The 18,908-nt window shown below is 46.6% G+C and overlaps 1 protein-coding gene across 1 annotated transcript in view; it reads left to right on the forward strand.

Moving 5' to 3' along the window:
- LOC128852369 (collagen alpha-1(VII) chain-like) overlaps nt 1-18,908 on the forward strand; it is a 134,886-nt gene that overhangs the window by 50,488 nt on the left and 65,490 nt on the right. The window contains 22 exon segments of the mRNA XM_054068800.1: nt 238-381; nt 688-878; nt 1,770-1,901; nt 2,687-2,761; nt 3,141-3,221; nt 4,224-4,292; nt 4,409-4,495; nt 5,174-5,191; nt 5,357-5,410; nt 6,627-6,662; nt 7,541-7,576; nt 7,867-7,902; nt 8,925-8,957; nt 11,596-11,667; nt 12,416-12,475; nt 13,462-13,497; nt 14,834-14,914; nt 16,065-16,100; nt 16,656-16,700; nt 17,073-17,144; nt 17,827-17,862; nt 17,988-18,023. Of these exon segments, the coding sequence (XP_053924775.1) occupies nt 238-381; nt 688-878; nt 1,770-1,901; nt 2,687-2,761; nt 3,141-3,221; nt 4,224-4,292; nt 4,409-4,495; nt 5,174-5,191; nt 5,357-5,410; nt 6,627-6,662; nt 7,541-7,576; nt 7,867-7,902; nt 8,925-8,957; nt 11,596-11,667; nt 12,416-12,475; nt 13,462-13,497; nt 14,834-14,914; nt 16,065-16,100; nt 16,656-16,700; nt 17,073-17,144; nt 17,827-17,862; nt 17,988-18,023 (1,466 nt within the window).

Genomic DNA, 18,908 nt, shown 5'->3' on the forward strand with positions numbered 1-18,908 from the left:
AAATGTATTTTTTTTTCTCCTTTCTAAAACTATCTGCTGAATTCAGCCTGAACCATCCTTGCCAACCTGGTTTACTGCTGTCTTCCCTCAAAATATGCTTGTCTATGCTAGGAGCTGCTACCCATTTATGGAGCCACACTGAATGTCCTTTTATCTCCGTCCATGGAAGGACAACCCTGGTCCCTACCTGCAGACCTAACAGGCAGATTTACATCACCTGTCTCCGTGTTTGCCTAGGTCGCGCTATTGCCTACATGCTAAAGGAGGTGTTTCAGTCCTTAAGAGGGATGAGGCCAGATTTCCCTCATGTGCTGGTGCTCATGACTGATGGGAGATCCCAGGATGACGTGTTGCTACCAGCCAGAGTACTCCATGCTTTGGGTAAGTGTGGCCCTGTTGCATTTCCCTCTGAGGCCATGGATTTCCAGGAGGTTGAAGGTGGTAAATGGTCATGTGTGTGCTTTAAGTGTGGTGTTGGCTTTCTTCACTCCATTATCCTTCAGTCTTTCTGTTCCTAGCTTGAGTGCCTTGGTTTGCTATAACTCATTCATGCTGCTCCAGGTGAGTGCTTTCCTGGGTATTGGAATACCTAATCCTAGAAGTTATTAACAGGAAGATTGTGTTGAGGGGTTTGGAAACTCTGATCTCAAACTTTTTTGCTTCCGTTGACTGAGTGATGTGTTTCAGGGATCCGTGTCATTGCTGTGGGTGTTGCAGGAGCTGACCCCATTGAGCTCAATAGCATCTTGATGCAACAGAACCTGCAGAATGTTTTCTACGTCAGCACATTCGATGACTTTCCCCAGATTCTCCAAGAGCTGATAGAAGTCATTTGTTCTGACCCTCAGCCTTCAGGAGACCAGCTCCCATCTGTGGAGGTGAGCTGCTTCATGGAGCTTTGAATACTTTGAATACCTTTGAATACCTTTGAATACCTTTGAACGCTTCCCTGGAGGTGTTCAAGGCCAGGTTGGATGGGGCGTTGGGCAGCCAGATGTAGAGGGATGTCCCTGCCCATGGCGGGAGGGGGTTGAATTAGATGGTATTTAAGGTCCCTCCCAACCGGAACTATTCTATGATTCTATGAATACAAACCAGCTTACTCGGTGCAGGTCATCCCCAAGGGCAATCATCCCCGAGCCAAGTTCCAAAGCAAAATTGGAACAGATTTAAGACACTGGGTCCAATCCTGACCTGACTGTCCAACTCTAGAATCATAGAATCATAGGATCATAGAATAGTTAGGGTTGGAAGGGACCATAAAGATCATCATTCCAACCTTCCTGCCATGGGCAGGGACATCCCACTGGATCAGACTGCCCAAGGCCCCATCCAACCTGGCCTTGAACACCTCCAGGGATGGGGCGGCCACAACTTCCCTGGGCATCTTCTTCCTGTGTCTCACCACTCCCATGGTGAAGAAATTCGTCCTAATGTCTAGTCTAAATCTGCCCCTCTCCAGTTTATACTCATTCCCCCTTGTCCTATCTAGAGATAAGGAACAAAATCTTTGAAATCAAAGGATTGGAAATGGGGAAGCCAGAATACAACTTTGAAAGTTTTGTTCCATAGGGTCCCTGCCAGGGAAAGCACTTGAATGTGAGCTCATCTGCAGACCCTCTACAACAGTGACATTTTATGGCTGTTTCAATGAAAGGGTTGGTGATACTAAAGCACAGTGTCTTCTCGAGTCCTGTTGAGGGGTGGGTTTTGACTTCTGGCCTCAAAACCTGGAGGATCACTAAGCTAAACCAAACTCTGTGCTGTAGGTCACCAGACATGAAGCTGACAAGCAGTTGCCATTTAATGACACAGAGAGCAAGCCACACATCCCTGCTCCATCATCAGCTGAACAACACAGCCAAAAAGAAGAGGAGACTTGTGGACCCTGGTGTTTAAACGTAAGAATTAGAATCACAGAATCATAGAATATTTAGATTGGAAAAGACCCTTAAGATCGAGTCCAACCAATTGGCCAATTGCATTGATGCTTCCCTGAAGTATGGCAGATATGTAACCAAGATTATTTAGTGTCTCTCTGAACCAAAAAGAAGACCTGAATTGTAGTTGTGACATAGGCCAATGCTTCTTCAGGCATCGATATGTTCCCCGACTGCATTTTGTTCTCACACAACTCTGTGTTCTCCATGCTGTTCTCCCAATTTCAGTGCAAACTGGAGACAAAATAAATAGAATCACAGAATCGCACCGAATGACCTGAGTTGGAGGGGACCCATAAGGATCATCAAGTCCAACGCCTGTCCCTGCATAGGACAACTCCAAAATGTGTCGCAGTGCATGGTCCAAATGCTTCTTGAACATTTTCAGACTTGGTGCCATGACTGCTCCCTTGGGGTGGTATTCCAGTGTTCCACCACCCTCTGGATGAAGAACTTTTTCCTAATATCTAAGCTAAACCTCCCCGGCACATCTTCCTGCCATTCACTTCGGTTCTATACATCTTCCTACCATTCCCTTGGGTCCTAATGCATGACCTTCAAGGGACTTAAAGTAATCTAAACTTATGAACAGGTCTCCTGGGTGGTCAACAATTCTTCTTTCTTTTGTCAACACAGCCAACTGTGCCAGACTATGTTTTATGGTCACTCTGATATGAGTTTATTTGTTGTCCTTTCGTGGATAATAATTTCCTGATCATTTGTACCATTTTCCTTTTCCTTTCAAGAGCTTCAGGGGCTCATCAGCTCATGGACGCAATGACCCATTCAGCTTTTCTACAAAGGGAGAAAAAGGAGAGAGGGTGAGTCTACCAATATGAAGCATCTACTCGGTTAATTAATATGCAACTAAATTACAGAATGATAGAATGGTTTGGGTTGGAAGGGGCCTTTAAGGTCGTCTAGTTCCACTGCCCTGCCATGGGCAGGAGCACCTCCCACTGGATCCAATTACTAGAACTGAGGAAGAGATCTAGATCTTCAGATTTATGTTGGTGTTTTGATATCTCCTCCTCAATGCTGGCTTGGAAAAAGGTGCAAAATGGAACTGATGTGTGTGTGCGCACGTGCTGGCAACTGGAGGTTCCCTCAGGTGCTACACAAAGCTAATGCTGCATGATACTTTTTGGAGTTGCAGGTCTGGGGCCATAATCTGCATGCTGTTACTTTCCATGTGTTTAGGGTCTACCTGGGAAGGACGGCATTCCTGGGCTGCCAGGCAGACCAGGGCGGACAGGTCCTCCTGGTCCTCCTGGACTCGTGGTATGTATTTGTTTTAACAAACCTTACGTCATGGTTTAACCCCAACCAGCAACTAGGACCACACAGCTGCTCTCTCACCTCCACCCGAGTGGGATGGAGAGGAGAATTGAGAAGTACAGTGGAATTCGTGGGTTGAGATAAAGACAGTTTAATACGACAGCAAAGGAAGAGAGATTGATAATGATGATATATACAAAACAAGTGATGCACAACACAGTTGCTCGCTACCTGAGGACACAAAAATTGATCGCAGACCCCATCCTGAGCAGCGATCATGGATCAGCAAGCTCCGGCCCCTGGCCAACATCCGTTTGTGTGCTGAGCATGATGTTAGATGGTATCGAATATATCTTTGGTCAGCTTGTGTCAACAGTCTGGCTATGCTTCTCCCAACTTCTTGTGCACCTGGACACATGCAAAACATAGGAAACTGTCCTTATCACAGGCCCTTGGCACATTTCAGTTGGTTATTTGCAGAATGAGGTAGCACTTAGTTGGGTCAAAGAACATTTATATTGGAAAAGACCTTTAAGATCATCAAGTCCAGCCATTGGGTCATTGTGGCTTTTTGAGTTTCCACTATGAACAAGCATGTTCGCATGCATTTAAGATGCAAAAATTCTGGTTGTGGGCAGATTCCAGGAGCAGTTGTCCTGTCCTTCCTCCAGCCTCCATTCTTTCTCCTTTTTATACCGCTGAACTGTCTGTATAGCTACAGATTAGGGAGTGGATTCTACTGAAATCTAACCTCCTTTTTTACCTTAAGATTAATTTTCTTCTGTGCCAGTAAGCAAACCTCATGTCCTGGCCATGAGTTTTCTGGTACCTCTAGAAAAGAGTTGCTGCAAGCAGGAAGTTTGGGTTTGCAGTGCAGGGAAACGGCTGTTTGGTTCTAAAATTGCTTACAATGATCATGAAATTGCCCCTAAGTCATGGAAATGCCTCTCTGCACCTGGACCTCCCAACACAGCTGACTGTGTGTCCTCTTCCTCTTGCATGCAGGGTGAACCAGGCTATGTCCTGGGAGGAGTGGAGGTGATTCCTGGCCAAAATGGGCAGCCTGGTCCCCCTGTGAGTATCATACCCCACATCTGGTGGACCTTTCAGCCTCTCAAAGGCTGGCAGAGAAGCAAAGGAAGCTGGGAGAGAGGTCATGTCCCTCCGCCTCCTGGTTTTCATTGTTGCAGGGACCAAAAGGGCAGCCAGGGGTCCCTGGAGTAGCAGGACCACCAGGTTTACCAGGGCCACAGGGGCCACCAGGGATCTCCATCAAGGTAAGCAAAGTTGTTTGCAGTTCTGTGATGTACTACAGATGGGAGATCTAGCATAGTGCAGAGTCCTTGGGTAATCTGTTCATGTAAGGGCCCTGGGAATACACATTTCTTCTCTCCATCATGGGGTTTTCCCAGTGAGGCATAAAAGGAGGACCTCTGCCAAATGTTCCCATCATCAGAACCTTAAAATTCAACACAACAAGGATCAATGACGGTGTTTGAAAAGGTTTCAGGAAACCGTGTCTGACGTGGGACCAAATTCAGTGGCCACTAAGACTTTTCCAGCTCCAGGTCCCTAAGAAGGTTTTTCAGTGGGTGGAGTGAAATTTCCAGGATCATTTGCACCATGCACAGCCAAAACCAGACTAATGGTTGTCACAAAATCTCTCCTTGCACTAGGGGTGGGTCAGAAACTCTCTGCAGACACCAAGAGACCTAAACTCCCCTCTCCTCTCCTATGGTTGGGGGGGGTGACAACAGACATCTCAGGCTGAGGTGTCTGGAGCATTCAAGAAAGCAGACACCTCTACTAAAGCTCTGTGTTCCTTTGCAGGTGGGAGTTTTGGTCTTTGGGCTTGTAAGCTTGCAAGAGTTGTTTTTTCTGGGACTAAGTTTAGAGAGGATCTCCATTTCTAAATGATCATCCCATGGTAATTCTCCTTGTCCTTTGTGTTTCAGGGTGAACCAGGTATGAGGGTAAGTACCAGAGGTTGGCTCTCACTTTTCCATCTGATGAGAATACATTTCTTTGATTATTTCTTAGCTGCCCAATAGGCTCTGGTCTCCATACTTGCCAGATGTCCATCAAGACTCAAAAGAACCACTGGAATACACAGTAAGACTGTCCTGTGCTTCATGCAGGGCCCTCGTGGGAGGAACGGCCTCAAGGGTGACAGAGGAGGTGTGGGAGAGCCGGTGAGTGGTCAGCTCATGGTCAGTTGCTAAGGAAGAGCTGCCAGCCATGGTGGGAAAGGACTGTTGGCCTCTGAATGCGTGTCAGGTCAATGTAGAGGAACAATGTCTTCTGCCAGTTCTCATCAACTGCCACTTAGGGATATTACACTCTGCTGATGAAGGCTGGCAGATTAAGCAGGGCCAGTTAAGTGTTTCTCACTTTGTTATCTTCATCCTGTTGACCCGCCACTCAGGAACTGCCAAAAGGAAATGTTAGAAACCCAGTAAAGACATGAGGTAACAGCATTTTCTTTTGCCAAAAGCAAGGACGTGCTCATCCTCTGGCACAGAGCAGAGCTGTGAGAAGTGCATCCATCACTGTGCTCACCACGATGATATAGTCTGTAGTGTAGGCAGATGATAAAAAATGAAGCCTAATGAAGGTTGCTCCAAAGTGACACTGATTCATCCTTGAGCCCCCACTGTTTCCACCACCCATGGAAAAGCCGAGTGTAACCTCAGTCCTTCCTATATCCCATCTGCTGGTGTCAGAGGGACAGAGAAGGACTGTGCCAGGTCCAGTGGAGGTCAAGAAGGTGCATTAAAAGTGTGGGACGGCAAATGGACAGAGCTGGCAGCAGACTTGAGACAAAACAGAGGAGGTGGTTCTTTACAGGAGTCCCTCAAAGATGTTTGGAGTGTAGAAAGTTTGAGTTCAAGGGGAGAAAAGAAGAGTCCATGGAGAACTACTTGGAATTCAAAAACCACATTTGGTTTGGAAACTCACTGCATTATCAATTACTCTGGGGGCACTGACAGAGGTTGCCCAGGGAAGTAGTGGCTGCCCCATCCCTGGAAGTGTTCAAGGCCAGGTTGGATGGGGCTTTGAGCAACCTGATCCAGTGGTTGGTGTCTCTGCCCATGGCAGGGGTGTGGAACTGGTTGGGCTTTGAGGTCCCTTGCAATGAAAGCCATTCTATGATATTATAGACGCTATACAGGTAATTGATACTCAATACACATAGAGTATGGACGATCTATAACATGTGCTCTATACTGTCTATATGACATATACATAAAAATCTTTTTTGTTCTGTTATTTGCTTTTCCCTTTGCTTTCATAATCTCCAGTGGAGGGAACATGTTCAGCGTGCTCTTCTGCAGCATGTGAACCTCTAAGCTCATCCTGCTTTGCCAGTGGAGGCTTCTCTTAACTAAAACATCTTCTGTTTTCCAGGGTAACAAAGGGCAAGGTGGTGTTAAAGGGGAAAAGGTGAGAAATGGAAGGAAAGAAGCCCTGGCTCTGTCCAGGCTCAGGACCGAGCAGTTGAGGTATCTGGTTGGAGATCTAGAGGGAGGGAATTTGAGGTCCCACCGAAGGCTTTTTCCAGTCTGGCTGGATGTAACTGGGCCATGTAGGTATGCATTGTGTAACTGCAAGATTCAGGAGCTTGATGCTGCTGAAGGACCTCTCATGCATGGAATATACCCTGCATCAATGGCAAATCCCCAGGACAGTGGGCAGCTCACAAAAAGCAACAAGCAAATCTTGAATACCCTTTGCCAGTCCATATTGAGTATTCACAGGTTGCTTCTATTGAGCCATATTTCGTTTTTGCTGGTTTTACAGCTCACCCAGCTGCACATGCATTTGATTATGCTCTCAAAGATCAAAAGAGGTGGCAACCCTTTTTCTTAAGAATAACTATAGTTGTTAAACATGGAAATGGACCATCGTTCTTCCTAAATCCAAAGCCCTGCAAGCACAGCTGGTTACGTGTACTTGCACTTCCAGCTCTAAGCAGAGTCCTAGGGCTTGGGTTAGGCAAAGCACTGACCTGGTCTGGTAGGTCCCGTGCACCTCATGGCTGCCTCCATACCTTTTCTTGCTTGCAAAGGACCATCTTTGATAGCTTAACTTGGAATGAGAGCTTACTGCTCTGCACTTGGTCTCTTTGTAGATGACAACTAGCTGTGCTAGAGATTCGCACGGGGATTTCCATCTCCCATCCAAGAGCCCTTATAAATGTCTTGCAGAGGTGAAAAACTGGCCTGAAGAGCTTCCTCCCTAAGGCTGGGAGCTTATTGCTACAGCAGAGGCTGAAAATGCAAAATTAATTCTGGTGGAAATTCTCTTTTGATATCTTACAGGGACTCCCAGGACCTCCAGGGCAGAAGGGAGATCAAGTAAGTCAAACAGCATGAGAACAGCATGTTTGACTAGCTCAGGTGAAGATGTCCTGACATTCCCAAGCTGCATGTGTGCAGCTCTTGCAAGTGCACTCAAGTGTCTTTGAGGGGGACTTACGCAGAGATGAAACCAGCAGCGATGTACTTGAGCTCAACATCTTCTCTCTGTTTTGTTCTTGTGTTCCGAGATGAGTTTTGAGTTCATTTAAGGAATGGATGGAGGAGATCGATAAGCAGAATTTTTTCATTGCTCTGGATTGTTCATTTTATGTCCTTCTGCTTTGCAGGGGAAACCAGGATTTCCAGGTGCTCCAGCTGTGGGGGTAACTATGAGTGGATTACAGCCCTTCTTGTACTATAGCTATGCAGCACCACCACTGGCAGTGCCAGTAGACCAAAGACCAAGAGAAATGTGTCCTACTGAACTGCAGGAAGAACTAATGAACCATTTCCTTGACCCACCACATAACTTTGTCTTCAGCTCCCTTGCTCCTCTTCTTGTATTCCCAGTCCTGCACCACAGTTGCCCACTGACTCCTCAAAGGAGCTTCATTGCTGTGCAGGAAACATAAGGATAAAGCCATCCCACCACTGAAATCTTGTGGTCTAAGCTTGTTCCCCACTCAAACTCCCCATTCACAATGGGGTTGTGCTCATCCCTGCTGAAGAGGTGCTACTGATGGGTCTTATTTGCCTCATTCCCATGTGGAAACAGGTCTTCTACAGCCTCCTCTTCATGTCCTTCCAAATGCTAGGGCAGCTTTAAGGAGAACCTTTGTTGGTGGCCATCTCTGCATGCCCCACAGCACTACTGCAAGGGCTGTGGGAGCGGTTGGAGGTTGTATTAAGGACTATGACCCACCACTGGGTCAGACTGATGTGTCCTGGAGGATGCTTGAATGAGCAGGGTACCTTAGGTTTCTTCCCTAGTAATGCTGACCAAGTTGTGTTGGAGACACAACAAAGGAAGACAGCTCTGTAGACCCTAAACCCAGCTCAGAGCTGCTCTGCAGGGTTGTAGTTGAGTCTTCATGGCTGTCTGAAGGTTGGTTATCAGTGCGTGTTAGCAAAGGCCAGAGCATCTATCTGCCAGTTACATGTGAGTGGCCGTTCAGTCCCATCCCTGCAGCTAAAATCTGCTGAAGTTGGCGGAATTCCTTCACAGGCTTCACTGGGTTCGGGATTTGGCTTGTAGCCCTTTCTGTCCATCAGTGCAGTTCATGGGTTCCCTGTCCCATAAGGCTGAGATTGACTTTGGAAAAGGTAACTTGAACAGACCTTCCTTTGAGAGGACAATGCTTTTCCTAAATAAGAAAGAATTTCTATGATTTCTTTTTATCCACAGGTTTTGGGACCTCCAGGCAAGAAAGGTGTCAGGGTAAGTCCATTAATTAGCACTGCTTGAAACTTAAATGAGATCTTCACCTAAAAATTGGGGGCTGGATCATTTTTTCCACCATCTGAGTCATATCTCCTTTGTGATTGACAGGAGAGGCTGGAAAAGTAGCAGTAGTCTTGCCCTGCTGATATATCTTTAGCTTTTATTAACATTTTATGCCTGTCATTCTCTTTGTAGCCCCAGTCTGGGAAGGGAATTTGGGATCTCCGTGTGTTAATTTTAGAAGGTAGAAGTCATTGAAGCAGAAATCCAGCCTACTCATAGAAGCTACTTTCCAGCCAAGGGACGTATTGACATAAAATCAAAGCACAATGCAGGCTGGAAGGGACTATTGGAGGTCTCTAGTCCCACCTCATGCTTAAAACGGAGCCAGTTTCAAAGCTGGGTCAGGTTGCTCAGGACTTTGTGGGCTGAACATCTCCACAGATGGAGATTTCATAGAATCATAGAATGTTGTAAGTTGGAAGGAACCCACAAGGATCACTGAGTCCAACTCCTGTCCCTGCATAGGACAACCCCAACTTTCACACTGTGCATCCGAGGGGGTAGGACAAATGCTTCTGGAATATTGTCAGGCTTGGGGCCGTGACTGCTTCCCTGGGGAGCTGTTCCAGCGCTCCACCACCCTCTGGGTGAAGAACCTTTTCCTAATATCCAACCTAAAAGTCCCCTGGCACATCTTCCTGCCATTCCCTTTGGTCTCCACCTCTCTGAGCCCCTGACTCAGCATGTGGCCTCCTTTAATTTCTCAAACCAGGGAAAGCTGTGGGACAAGCTGTTCCCTGACTGTGCTGCCCCTCTTGTACATCTGCTTTGTAGGACAATGGTTGCAGACGACTCTTACAGTGGCCTTGTGGTGGAACATGGCCTGGAATATGCTAAATTGTTTATTCTTGGTAGCTCCTTGCAAACCTGCAGAGCAACCAAGGGCCTCCTTTATTCCTTGTAAGGAGTAACTCCTCTGGGCTTTCTGGCTGCTGGCATCCACCAACTACTCTACAGAGCTTTATATGTTACTCAGCACTTAGAGACAATGAGGTTTATACTTCTCACTGGAATTGGATGTTGGAGCCACTTCCCTTATCGGTCTTTTGGCTGAGAACAACTGGATGGGGTTCAACAAGGCCAAGTGCCAAGTCCTGCACTTGGAACACAACAACCCTGTGCAGCTCCAGGCTTGGGGAAGAGTGGCTGGAAAGCTGCCTGGAGGAGAAGGACCTGGGGGTGTTGGTTGACAGCAGTGAACATGAGCCAGCGGTGGCCCAGGTGGCCAAGAAGGCCAATGGGATCAGAAACACAGTGGCCAGCAGAAGCAGGGACGTGATTGTGCCCTGGGACTTGGCATTGGTGAGGCCGAACCTCAAATGCTGTGTTCAGTTTTGGGCCCATCACTGCAAGAAGGACATTGAGAAGCTGGAGTGCATCCAGAGAAGAGGAATGGAGCTGGTGAAGAGGCTGGAGAGCAGATGTTATGAGAGGCAGCTGAGGGACCTGGAGGTGTTTAGCTTGGAGAAAAGGAGCTCTTTATCACTGTCAACAACTCCCTGAAAGGAGGGAGCTTCTCCACAGTGATGGGTGACAGGGCAAGAGGAAATGGTCTCAAGTTGCACCAGGACAGGTTCAGATTAGACATCAGGAAAAAATTCTTCACCAAATGAGTTTTCAAGCATTGGCAGAGGTTGCCTGATGAGGTGGTTGAGTCCCCATCCCTGGAGGTGTTTAAAGTATGGGGAGATGAGGTGCTTGGGGATCTGGTTTAGTAGTGGACAGCTATGGTTGGTCTTGATGATCTCAAAGATCTTTTCCAATCTTTTTCCAATCCCAACTGCTTAACATCAGTTAGCAAAAGCACCTCTTCTGTTAGGCTGGCTGTATTTAGATAGTGGCTTGGGACCCGAATGTTCTCCTGTTTATGCCACTATAAATACAGTTATAGAATCAGTCAGTGGTTTGGTTTGGAATGGAACCTTTACAGGTCATCTAGTCCAACCACCCTGCAGGAGCAGAGACACCTTCCACTGGATCAGGTTTCTCAGAGCCCTATCCAACCTGATGTTGAATGTTTCCAGGGATGGGGGCTCCACAACCTCCATGGCAAACTGTGCCAGGGTTTCACCACCTTCATTGTAGAGAAATTCTTCCTTATTTCCAGTCTAAATATCCCCTCCCTTAGTTCAAAACCATTAGTCCTTGTTCTGTTACAGCAGGCCTTGCTAGAAGTCTGTCCCCATCTTTCCTGTAGGCCTTTCAAGTACTGGAAGCTGCTCTAAAGTCTTCCTGCAGCCTTCTCTTCTCCAGGCTGAACAACCCCAACTCTCTCAGCCTGTCTTTGTAGATGAGGTTCTCCAGTCCTTGAATCATTTTCATGCCCTATGAGTCCACACGTGGTGCTTTACAATATCGCAGCTGCACGGCTGGAGATGGTGTAACTACTGGGATGGGTTTTGTATGGCAGAAGCCCAGGTACCACAGAGAAAGCTTTGATGTAAACTCAGAGATGGGTGGATTTGGCAAGGGAATGATTTTCAGAGTATCTTGAAAGCGCAAAATGGGAACCACGTGAACAAGGCTTGTTTTCCTGCACTGTATTAGTTTTGGCGAATGTCTTGATTCACAGGGAGATACTGGACCAACAGGAGCTCTGGGGCCAAAAGGAAGCAAAGGAATACAAGGAGACAAAGGAGAGAAGGTAACGTGCTTGCTTTTCTAGATGCATCCTGTATGGGTAGAAGGGTTTACTTCATTTGTGTCCACAAAGCAAACTCTGAGGGAGATTGAATTCTTTCCCAAGTCAAGTGAGAGAGAACGAGTTACCAAATCTCAGCTTACCCAGCTGCCCATGGTTGATGAAAATGCCTAGGATTTGCTCTTTCTGCTAGCTTCAGATGTAGAGATATGTCCTTAGCTTGGAAGCTGCTCTGGTGTGACACTATGTCCTTCTTCATCTTGATTAGCACCAAACACAGCATTGGCAACTAACACCCAGCAGTTATAGCAAGGATGGGAAGAAAGCTGACCTTTGAGAGGGGGGCTTTGAAGTGACGGTGGAATGGAGACTGCTAAATGAGCGTGGCATAGAACCTGTTCCCAAGAATGAGATGATGAGTGGAGCAGAGTCATGCCACCACAGCTTGTGCATGGCGATGAAAGAATTGCAGCCAAGGTCTGCAAGATTAAGATGGGGAAATAGAAGAACATGCTGGGTTCTCCAAGAAGCGCTCTAGTGGAAGTTGGCTTTCCACAACGTCATCTCTTGGAGGTGGCAAGGGATGTGGTTAAGAGGGTAAAAGAACCATGTGCTGGCCATAAGGACCAACTGAGAGATAGTGCCAGCACAGTGTCTAGCCCTACCTGTCTCTCTATTGTACGTAATGTTGCAGAAAGGAAAAGCTCCCCAAGTATTACGCTGAGACACACATCATCATTGATTTTTGCAGGGAAGTCCAGGTTTCGGCGTTCCTGGTCAACCTGGGCTGAAGGGAGACCCAGGCGACAGGGTGAGTGGGACAACATGGTGGATGTGGAGGCCTAAGGAGGCAAATCAGGATGTTCAGAGACAAATTGTCTCTGTCACTTCCATGCATGTGAATTTATTGGCCTTCGCCCATGAAACCTGTCACCAGCAAATTAATTCTGGGATGGTGACAAGGAGCTGGGCTGTTGCCCTTTGATGGTGTTGTGCGATAGGGTAGTTTGCTGTAGTTGGGTTATGGAAGAGAGTGCTGAGAAGGACACTTCTCCAGAATGCAGAGAGAGAATTGTTCATGAGTGTGGAAGAAAGCACAGGTGGTCAGTGCTCAATTAGCAATTCTGTGAACGGCAAAGCCAAGGAAGCCCCATATTCAACAGCTTTGTGTCCTGAAGGTGACCTTTATCTTCCTGAATTTTGTGTCTAAGAAGGTGCAACTTTCTGGTGGTTCCAATGTGATTTCATTGATTTCTGCTAAGGGCTGGGTTGATGCCTTGGTGTTTCCCTCCTACAGGGATATTCGCAGAATGGATTTGGTTGGAAAGAACCTTTACCCAACCGATTCCAACCTCTCTGTCATGGGCAGGGACACCTTCCACTGAATCAGGTTGCTCAGAGCTTCATCCATTCTGGCCTTAAACACTTCCAGGGATGGGGCAGTAAAAAATTTCTTCTATATTATAATATTAATATTCCCTTTCATTTTAAATCAGCCAAAAATTGCAAAACCTAGTATTCTTGAAGTTCCACCCCTCTATCAAAGCTGCTCATCAAAGCACTAATGGTTTCAAAGTGGGCAAGGCAGATGTATCTAGGCAGTGTGTGCTTAGAGCAGCCCACCATCTGTTCTCCCCTTCTCGGCATTTTACTACACTGTTTCAGCTGCAATCAAAAAGCAGCTCTGCAGCATTTAGTGTGACGTTTACACGCTTTGGCTACAACAGAGGACCCTCAGTTGAAGTTATTCTACCCATATCATTCTTGCCATGTGACTAACAGTCTGTATTTCTGCAGGGAAATGTAGGTTTGTCGGGCAAACCAGGTCAGAAGGTGAGTCTACGCAGTGATTGCAACGCGTAAAGCATTGTCTCATAACTGCTGTCTATGTCATAGAATCATAGCATAGTTTGGGTTGGAAGGGACCTTAAAGATCATCCAGTTCCAACCCCCCTGCCATGGGCAGGGACACCTCCCACTAGATCAGGCTGCCCAAGGCCCCATCCAACCTGGCCTTGAACACCTCCAGGGATGGGGCAGCCACCACTTCCCTGGACAACCTGTGCCAGCGCCTCACCACTCTCATGGTGAAGAAATTCTTCCTTATGTCTAGTCATGTTCCTCATGTCACCCAAAGAATCTTGAGTCTTATCTTTGTGGGGTTTTGTCTTTGCCACAGAGCTGGTGTCCAAACGTGGGAAGCATTCGAAAGGTGAAAGGTCTGAACAAATTCTGCTTGGCTGGAGTTGCTGTGTGACACACAGAGCCCTGCTTAGAAAAACAATGAGAAGATGCTCTTGCATCTTTAATGATGGAAGGTGAATCCTGGCTTGTAGGATTGCTCCTAACAAAGGTTCAATACAGATCAAGAGGGGTCTGGAAAACATCCTAAATATGGTGTTTGTTCAGTGAATCTGTCTTGCTGTGTACGTTTCTCAAACAGCATCGCTTCCCAGGCTTGGCTGAAGGAGCATATGGATTTGGGAAATGTCACAGCAGGATATATAGTCTGGTAAACGAAATATTTAGGCTGGATCAGCTTCACGGGCATGGAGAAATTGATTGTCAAAAGAGAGAAATGAGATGCATCCAAGACAGGACATGTTAATAAGATGTGTTCATGCAGCTGCAAAGTGAAGAAGGCAGCAAGGGTTATTTTGGGTTGGGAGAAGGGATGGTGAGGTGATTGAGTGATGAGGAATGTCTCTGTTGCACAAGCATCAAGCAGAATAGATGTGTAAGTGTCCATCCATGAGAATTCAACTGATTTTACATTGGAATAGAAGTTAAAACGTGGAGGGGGAACTGACCCTGTGTCCACACTATTCTTGCAAGACCAGACCCATCTCCTGGGTCTTTGCTAATAGGTCACCTCATTTAAGCTGCAACACTTCCTGGAGGTGGAAAACCTTCAGAAGAGTGATCATGGAGTCTGGATGGTCTGTGTTAGAGAGAGATACTTTCCAGCCTGGCCCGCTGAGTAAATACTGAAAGCACAGCCCTTCCTAGTGCAGAGTAAATGCTCTGAGCCCAAGCTTCAGCCAGGAGTGTGGAAGCAATTGCATTGCTGTGGGGTCTACCACACTGTCTGAATCTGCCCCACAATGTCTCAAGTGTGAGGACTATGAAATGCAGAAGAGGAACATAACAACAGTCTTGTTTTCTTTAGGGGGATATAGGTCCAAAGGGAGAGAAAGGTGAACCAGGATTACCTGGGAAAAAAGGCGAGACTGGACTAAGAGGTAAAGATGTAAGTAGAAGCTAACACCAGTCAGATGGTCATCCTGAACCCCTTGGTACCCACGCTGTACCAAGCTAACAACTCCAGGTAGCAGCAACAAGTTGGAACAAGTGACAAGATGGGACTATTCAGAAACGTTCATCTTATGCAGGCCTGGTTGGGGAAAAGACAGGTCTCAGCAGGACAGTGGTCAACAAATGAGACTGGACAAACTATCTGTAATTAGGCAAGATGGTTTGCTCATCGAGGGATCTAGTGTTTCATATAATCTGTCTGCTCTTTTATTTCAAGTGAAGAGGTCAATCTTTTGCAGATTATCATTAGGATGTGCTTTAGGTTGTGTTTTAGGGCACTATTCTTTATCCTTGGTTCTGATGGAACAAGTGCATGGCACCATGGTGTCTGTGTTACACTGCCTGGACACAGCATTTCTTACTTTTTATTCGACATCACGCTGTTTCATAGAATCATAGAATGTCCTGAGTTGGAAGGGACCCATAAGGATCATCAAATCCAACACCTGTCCCTGCACAGGACGACCACAGCATTCACATCATGTTTATGAGGGCATTGGCCAAATGTTTCTGGGATATTGTCAGGCTTGGCTGTGACTGCTTCCATTGGGAGCCTGTTCCAATGCTCCACCACCCTCTGGATGAAGAACTCTTTCCTACTGTCCAACCTAACCCTCCCGTTGTACACCTTCCTGCCTTTCCCTTGGATCATTGAGTCACATCTGTCAGATATGCAGGGAACTAACATGGTGTGTGGTGTGCAGCCACACCAGCCCTGAAGAGCTTGCTTTTGGTTTTAGGACATTCCCTCCTGCAATCAAAGAAAGTGTCACTTCAGAAAACATCATAACTGGCTTCAGAAAAACCACAAACAGTCAGTGAATATGTTTCAAAGGGCTGAGTTGATTCCTAAAAATCAAGTGGAATAGAATCACCAAGGGAAGGCTTGAAAATAAAGAAGCATAAGCATCATCCACATCCGTATTTCTGATCCTGAGGCACTGCTGCCCAACACCTCTGATTTCAGAGTCACCGGTGATTTCAGAACCAGGCAAAGTGCTCTTAAAGTGAGTAGGAAATTAGGGTAAAAAACCTGGTGGTAGACAGGTGGGAATGTAGCCTAGCATTTTTGCATTGTGTTGTAGGGGGAACCAGGAGAGAAAGGCACCTCTGGGACCAAGGTAGTCAATGAGAAGCCCCCACTTTCCAGAGTTCCATAGGTACCAAACACAGCGGGCTCACTCACAGCTGGAGCTCTGGTTACAGCAACACAGGAGAGGGCTTCACTGGGGTAAAGTGAAGGTCTCTACAGCCCAGCATCTCACCTCCAAGAGTGCGAGGTTCCCTGGAGGTCCTGGGAACAATGCAAAAGCAGAATGTCCTATATGGAAAGTGATGTCTTACAGGTTTGCTAGCTCTTAGTCTATTTTGCTTCCACAGATTTAGTCTCTCCACATAAACTTCTAACACTCTGAAACCCTCTGGGCAAGGCATTGCATATGTTAGTTAAGCAGCAGCTGGAACACCACCCCATTTGATTGGTTTGGAAGCTGGCCGATGCTCGTTTCATTTCCTGTTGCTTGTCCTTGTGTTAGACAAGACTACGAAGAATCTTCTTCATCTTTCCATTGGCTTTTCTTTCTCTTGTTTTAACTTTGGTTTCATGTGCCAAAACTAAAGGCTGAAAGAGAATGGCCAAAATAAAGCTTTTAGAAGTTCCTACTCCTCTCTTTTAGGGAGAAGCTGGTGCCCCTGGAGAACCAGGAGAGAGAGGAATCAGGGTAATAATTGCTATTATCATTTTCCACCCGGGTGAGTGGTGGGGCATCAGGGGAGGCTGCTTTGCTGCTGCCCAGGCACCCCTGATCAGTGCAGGAGGGAAGGAAGTCCTCCCCCACCCCAAGGGTCCCCATTTAGAAACATCCATGTGCAACTATTTCTTTCCTGAGTGAAAAGTCATTGAGGGGTAGGATTTTTCTTATTTGTTTTACTTTTTTTGAGGTGCTGGATGTGCTCAAAAATAATGAATCATAGAATCGTGGAATTATTTGCATTGGAAGGGACCCTAAAGATCATTCAGTTTCAACCCCCCTGCCATGGGCAGGGACACCTCCCACTGGATTCTGATTGCTTCTCCAAATCCTTTCTTGCAGGGTCCACCTGGACTCCCAGGACGACCTGGAGAGCAGGGGCTAAAAGGCGATCCAGGACAACCTGGAAAGGATGTAAGGCAATCCTTAAAGGAGGAGCTGAGAGAGGGAGGACTTGGGATGGTGCAACACCGATCAAAGAAACAATCATACTTTTGTGCCTTACAGGCTGCGAGGCATAGACAGGTCCCTCCCTCCTTCCTGGGGAGAGGGGGTCTCCTCTTCAGAGGGAAGATTAGGGCTGTTTCTCCCTTCTTGTTTGATTATTTAGAGCTTACATCAAACAGCAGGAATGTGCACTGGAGTTTTCTGAAGTTTTAAAACTTCCCCACACTGCTGTAAAAAAAAATCAACAGTACTGTCTCAGCCTGGTAAGGAAGGAAGGGAAATGCTGCACTTGGGCTCTGTCTTATCTCTTATCTCTAATAGCTCTGGAAAACACTGGCTAAGATCAGCTCTGTTGTCAGAGGTCTCAAAGATGTGGTGTTTCTACAAACTGTGTAACTGAGCAGCTGACTAGGGGAAGGTCCCTAATGAGCTTTCCCACTGAGGAAGAGGCTAATTATCTCACCCCTTATTAAATAGCAGAGAGCTCCTCCACAGGAGAGATGTTGAAATCCAGATTTTGTTAGCTAAGCTGCTCAAACTTAGGCTTGTTAGTCTGTCAGATGCTGAACTGACAAGAAGAGGAGAGACTGCTGAGAGAACCTCCCCTACCATGTCTTGTTCTCATCTTGCCTCTTTCTCCACCTCCTAGGGAATCACTGGAGAGAAGGGAGACAAGGGCGAATCTGTAGGTTTGCACATTCCCATTTATAACCTTGCATGAAAAATGGTCTATTTGGGGACCGAAATGTTGGATTGCACCCCTCACTGTTTTTTTGGGGGGGTGAGTAAGGTGGTGTTGTATCTTCACAGGGTGAGCCTGGGTTGCCTGGGGCTCCTGGAAGCATTGTAAGTAATGCCTGATTCTGTTGTCTTGCACATTATGAGGGCTATATTGAGATTTATCATGAATCCTGAGTACCTGAGATTTATTTTTAGAACTTATTTGCAGCAGTGCATGTTGTAGGGTGGATTTCCCTCCTAGTTTTAGCATAGAATAGAATCATAGAATCATAGAATAGTTTGGGTTGAAAGGGACCTTAAAGATTTTCTAGTTCCAACCCCCCTGCGATGGGCAGGGACACCTCCCACTGGATCAGGCTGCCCAAAGCCCCATCCAACCTGTCCTTGAACACCTCCAGGGATGGGGCAGTCACAGCTTCCCTGGTCAACCTGGGCCAGTGTCTCACCACTCTCATGGGGAAGGAATTCTTCCTTATGTCCAGTCTAAATCTGTCCCTCTCCAGTTTATACCCATTGTCCCTCATCCTATCACTACAAGCCTTTGTGAACCATCCCTCTCCAGCTTTCTTGTAGGCTCCTTTCAAGTTCTGGGGGCTTCAAAGCCGTGCAGCTAGTTCTTCTTCAGATACATACATGAATCCCACCCCAAATTGTTTGTTATTGATGATTCAAGAAGACTCTAACACTAAAAGCTAGCTATGAACTCATCTGATACCTTTAATCACTACCTGTTGGATAATCAAGGTGTCTGGGCTCCTTCTACAGTCAAGACAGGCAGATGGATGCCTTCTAGGAAGGGTAATTAGATAGATGGGATGACTCAAGCTCAGGACTCTCCTATGTCTTAGCATGGAGCTTTCCTTTGGATAAGAGGCCTGACATCAAGTTGAGTCAGAGGAAGAGTGAGAAACTCAACCCAAGTTCATCAAAAATAAGGCTGGAAGAGATTTTGAAAGGTCATTTAGGTGTTCAGGAAGGTGTTTCAGTACA

This window comes from Cuculus canorus, chromosome 1, assembly GCF_017976375.1.
Source record: "Cuculus canorus isolate bCucCan1 chromosome 1, bCucCan1.pri, whole genome shotgun sequence".
NCBI classification, from domain to species: Eukaryota; Metazoa; Chordata; class Aves; order Cuculiformes; family Cuculidae; genus Cuculus; species Cuculus canorus.